Below are 5,462 nucleotides of genomic sequence, written 5' to 3'. Positions count from 1 at the left end.
GTCACCCATCACAGCTGGTTGAACCAACGATGTAGCCCCACTTCTTCATTAGTTCCTTGGAGTGTCCAACTCCAGTACATAGGCAGTTGAGACATCACCGTCTTTGCTGTGGTTTGTCGTACCATGTATTGACTAACATAATTGGTGCTATTTTCATGCTACAAATATTTGATGCATTCCAGAACGTGTTCTATAAAATACAACCCCAGTTGAAATATTTTGAGGAATACAACACCAAGTAATATATTTTGAGTTCTGTGTATTTTGTTTGGTTCACTGTAGTGACTTCCAGTCTCTAAGCACCACTTAATGGTTTAGATTGTCTAATTTTTAAAGTTGCCAATAAAAGAAAACTATTAAGGTTCTGGTTCCTGATTTTTTTTTATCCTTCTCCCCCCAGTTTAAACTCATTTTAAATTTTTGCTTTGTATCATAGTTAATTGATCACTGTTATTGCTTTCCAAAGGTAATTATCACTAAGTTGAAAGTTATTAAGTTACATAATAGTAACCAATGCATGCTTGATATTAAGTAGATTTGGGTTAGACTAGAACCTCATATACCTTTATTACTCCTTTCAAATTAGGCACATGTATTTTGGTGCTCTTGAATCAAAAGAGCCACTCCCATAATCTAAAATAATTAAATTAGACAACTTGTGCATCCTCTTGTTCCAAAGAATATAGACTATGTTTCTAAACAAATTCTGCTACTCACAGAAGTATCAGATCTGTTTGGATGCCTCAAGTTTTAGGGACTCAATGCTCAGGGCAAGCATCATCTGAAAGTCAGGCGCTCATGGGATTGAAAGCTGAGTCTCACAAAATAATCAGTGTCACTTCCCAGTTCTGAACATTTAGAGCTGTGTAGTGTGCATTGGTGGGGATGATGACTCATCACAGAATGAGAAGCTTAAATCAAGTTATCCATGTGTTCCTGACTGATTAGTTATTCCTACCTATTTAATTAATACTTGACTGTGGCCATCGCCTTTCTTTTTCTAATAGTATCACATCTAGTAGTATCACTTTTAAACTCTCTTATAGGAATCAGTGAAGCTTAGCCCACCTTTCCAAATTCTGGGTCCCTGACCTGCAAGCACTTATGCCTGCAGCTAATTTCGTACATGTGACACGCATTTCAGTGATGTCATTGAGCGCAATCAGATAACTCTTCCTGAATTAAACATTTGTAAAGGTCATATAATTGGGACCACACTTACAAAATGTCTTTTGGGGAAACTAAAGAATAAGTAACATTATCAAAAGCATCTTTTTTATGTGAGAGTTGTGGGGAGATAAGGAGTCCCTGTTCTCTGCTGCTTTCTCAGACTGCTGCCTGTGGAGATCATCTGTGTCCCTCTCTGCTCCCTCTGGAATGGAACCAGCCAGCTCAGTCTCTTCCCATTTGTTAATCAGGGAAGAACATACTCCTATCCTTCTGTCCAGTACACTGGAAATGCACCGCACTTGTCTTTCCTGCCTTTTTTCTCCACAACCCAACTCCCACATATGTAGGTTGAAGCCCATAGAGCTATGGCTTTAAGTTACAGGGTGAGGTGTGAGAGGCTAGTGATGCCAAGATGCAGCTGATTTACCAGGGGCACTATCTGGGACTGGGTTCACTGAAAGCAGTGAAGAATATAATCAAGTCTTCAAAAATGAAATACTCATTGCAATTGCTGATTCTCATGGATGTCTGTGGATTAGTTCTTTGGTTCAGGATAAATATTCTGGGTTAGAGACAGGGTACTGAAATAATAGGCAGTTGTATACTGGGGAATCCTATGTACTACTATAATATAAACAGTAAAAAGTGAAAGATTTTTGCAATCTGAAAAGAAGCCAGAGCTATAAAACCTATAATAAAACCTTATTAAAAACTATACAACTTTAATTAACAATGACCCTCAGAAGAAGAGTTTGCCTTTAAAGTGGGTAGGGATAGATTTAATTTCTTTTATACCTTTTCAATAGAAAAACCTGTAGGTTGGAGAATATACACATCACTTCTCAGCAATAGGAATTAGTTTTAGCCATGTCTACGTTTAGTTAATATATTCAAGCTTTTCTCTGCATTTTTCCATTTTTTTTTATTTTTTTTTTAGTATTCACTATCATGCAGTACATCATTTTTACATCTGTAATTGTTTACTAATTATTTCAAGAAGCTGTCAGAAATGCTTCTGACCCCAGTGTCTACAGATGTTTGTTTTAGAGAACAGCGTGTAGAGATTCTTTTGTTCCATAATTGATTTTGATGTAATGGGTACTTTCTGTTGGAAAAAAAAGTGTTGCAGTCTAAAGAGCACGCTCCTCAGATTCAAAAGTTCACAGAAATATTGTTTGTGTATATTTTTTCCTTGTTTAAATCAATGTATGCATGTTTCAATGGTTTTGTTTTTCTCTGTGTCAGAATGTTTTTTTTTTCTTTTTGAATATCATTAATGTGTAGGGTAAATTACCAGTTTTGCTGCTTGGCCGATCTGCAGACCTAAGGCCTGGAGAATTTGTGGTTGCGATTGGAAGTCCATTTTCTCTTCAAAACACAGTGACTACTGGGATTGTTAGCACCACTCAACGCGGAGGCAAAGAACTGGGACTTCGGAACTCCGACATGGACTACATCCAGACCGATGCAATTATCAATGTAGGTCACTTTTTCATAGAATTGTGTAATTCTTATTCCATTGAATTTAGATTTCTGGATCCAGCTGTTAGCTACACGTCCATGAATAATTTTTTCCTAAGGAAAGAGGGTGTTGATGAATTTTCTTGGGGGGAAAAAAAAGGATTTTTATCAGTCTGAATGTGGAAAGCAGCCATGCAGCAGTATTTGATTATTTTTTTTAAAGTCTTGAACAAGTATTATGTATAACTGCTGACCTCAATTGGAAATTATTATAAACCAGAAGGGTGAAAGTAGTCTCTGGCTGCCAAACACCTTTTAAAAATCCATCTTTTTTTTTTTTTTTTTTTTTTAAAGAAGAAAGTTTGAATTTGAGGATTCAAGTTTGCTTTTACACCCAGACAAAGTGATACTTTTTGTTCTCTTACTGTTAGCTCTGTATGAACTTTTCAATCAGAACGCTTATTCCCAGAGTTGCCTGTGCACAGGGTGTAGCGGAGAGGGATGGTGGGGGGGGGGGACCTGTGTACATGGTGCAGGTGGGATGCCCCCATAGCTTGCAGTATTGCAGCCTGTGTGATGTGCAGCCCCTGGCTGCTTAGAAGTTGGACAGCCCTGCTCTGGATCATTAGTGCAGGACTGCTAAGAAACCACAGTTGTTTTCTTAAGTTTCAGTGGCAGGACAAGGGAAGGCCAGCTCTTTGGGAAAGCTGTACTAAAAAGGGGTCCATTTAAAGATCCTAAATGGCTGCTAGGAAGTGGTAGATTATTTCAAAAGTGCCTTTAATTTCTGCTTACAGTAAAGTCATGTAGTGATATTAAAATTTCTCCTATTATTTTTAGTATGGAAATTCTGGCGGACCATTAGTGAACTTGGTAAGAATTCCTTTTTACATGCGCGCGCTTGATACAAACTCAATTTTTTTTATTAAATAAATTTGTCAAAGGAAAGGGGCTCAGTGATGTTGCTAATTGGCTGTGACTGTACAAACATCACAGGGCTCTTACTAATCGCTCATCTCTGTTTCCTTTGGCAAGTCACAGGATGTATTTGGATTTCAGCAGGCAAAGTGTTTGCCATTTGCAAAGTTTTTAAAATGAGTGTAATGCCTGATATGACATGTAAAAGATGATAACTATTTTTATTTTTATAAAATAAGTGAGATTAATTACCCTATTATATAATCTGTGATGCTAGCAAGCTCACTGAATCCTGAAGTTGAGGTCAGTGGTATTGGGATTGGTTCTTCCTTGCAGTTCCACACTCTGATAGCCTGGAAGAATCCTAATCTGGATCAGGGCAGTGGATGTTCATGGCCTGGCTTACAATCTGGAACTTATCTGACCCTCTTCAAAAACAGTTGCTAGCAAACTCAAGAAAAAGCTAAGTTTTAGAGCTGGGTTGCTGAGAGCAAGCGAGTGAGCAAGCTTTGGTTGAAAACAAAGGCACAAGTACTAGACATGACAGCCTTTAACTAGGTATCTAGGGACAGATGGACTTTGGGAGTAGAAATTCTGCTTCATAGGAAATGCTGGCTTTTAGATTATTTTGTTTCTATTGAGAAACTTCCTTGAAATTCCAAAACAAAAATTTGGGTGTGTGGAAACCGCCTTTTTCAGCTAAAATTTCTTTTGCTATAGCTTTACCAACAAGCAGTTATGGGCAGCAGGTTCACCTTGGATTGAATGTTATCTTATTTGTTTTAATAAATCTCATCCTTTCTTACTGTGACATTGTACTGGCTGTTGGACTGTGCCCTACAGATGGACATCATCTTCTCACAAATCCAGATGTGAATGCTACTAGATAACATAGCAAAAGGGGTCTTGCACAGCTGGGTGATTTAGAGCAGGGATGGCCACCTTGCTCTAAATCAGCATGAATTCAGCACAGGCAGTGTCTGTGTGTGGCATGTAGTGGACTGGGGAGAGGATAGACGGCACAGTGGCAGATAGGGCAAGGAGCAGAGCACATGATCATGCAGGGAGCACAGGGCAGAGAGCAGAAGGCAGAGCAGCAGATCAGATACAAGAAAGGGATAGGAGTAGCATGTGGGGAGGTGGCAGGGCTAATTTATAGCATGCTTTCCAAAATGGTTGGCCCCCACAGATTTAGAGCAGTCATCTGGGATGTGCATATTCAGGTCCTTGTGCTGTCATAGTTTTGCATCCAAGGGCCTTGTCCCGACAGTTGGCTGTAGAATTAATCCATCTCTCCGGCCCAGCGAATATTTAATTATTTTCACGAAATGAAACTGTTCCAACAGGAGAGATCAAAGAGACTGACTCTAAATCAGTGATGAAGGTCTGCCTGAACCTGACCATCAGTTTGATTCTGTGGTTCCTACGTCTCAGCTGAGCACTATCACTGGCCATCAGGTTCTTGGCCATGGTGGCATGTCTCTCTTTCTAGAAAATTCCATCTGGGACCTGATAACTCCTTCTCCGTGAATTCCTCCTCACAACTTTCATTCCTAGGAAAAGCTTCTGGTGTTGATTAAGTGTTGTTCATCAGAAATACTGATGTGCAAAGTAATTCCTCACCATCTTAAATGCTGACTAGTAAAGTATCCCGCAATGGACACCCCTGGAATGAATTGAAAACAATGGAAACAACTATACAATAAGATCCGGCTGGTTGTGAGTTCAAGGACAAGCTTTTTTGGTTGTTTTTTTTAGTTTAAACTTGAAAATTAAAGTTAAACGAATGCTTGAAACTTAATGGAGAAATACAGTTTAGAAATAGTTTCATAGTTTCTAGGATCGGAAGGGACCTGAGCAGATCATCTAGTCCGACCCCCTGCCATGGCAGGAAAGAGTACTGGGGTCAAATG

General features: G+C 39.1%; 1 protein-coding gene across 1 annotated transcript in view; it reads left to right on the top strand.

Annotated features, from left to right (window-relative positions):
• HTRA1 (HtrA serine peptidase 1) overlaps positions 1 to 5,462 on the top strand; it is a gene marked incomplete at its 5' end in the record, with an annotated part of 55,285 nt that overhangs the window by 42,286 nt on the left and 7,537 nt on the right. The window contains 2 exons of the mRNA XM_019555461.1: positions 2,455 to 2,649; positions 3,472 to 3,504. Of these exons, the coding sequence (XP_019411006.1) occupies positions 2,455 to 2,649; positions 3,472 to 3,504 (228 nt within the window). The remainder of the gene's footprint in view (positions 1 to 2,454; positions 2,650 to 3,471; positions 3,505 to 5,462) is intronic.

This window comes from Crocodylus porosus, unplaced genomic scaffold (genome assembly GCF_001723895.1).
Source record: "Crocodylus porosus isolate Cpor-Errol unplaced genomic scaffold, CroPor_comp1, whole genome shotgun sequence".
Lineage (NCBI taxonomy): Eukaryota > Metazoa > Chordata > Crocodylia > Crocodylidae > Crocodylus > Crocodylus porosus.
This window is presented reverse-complemented; position numbering and strand designations above follow the sequence as displayed.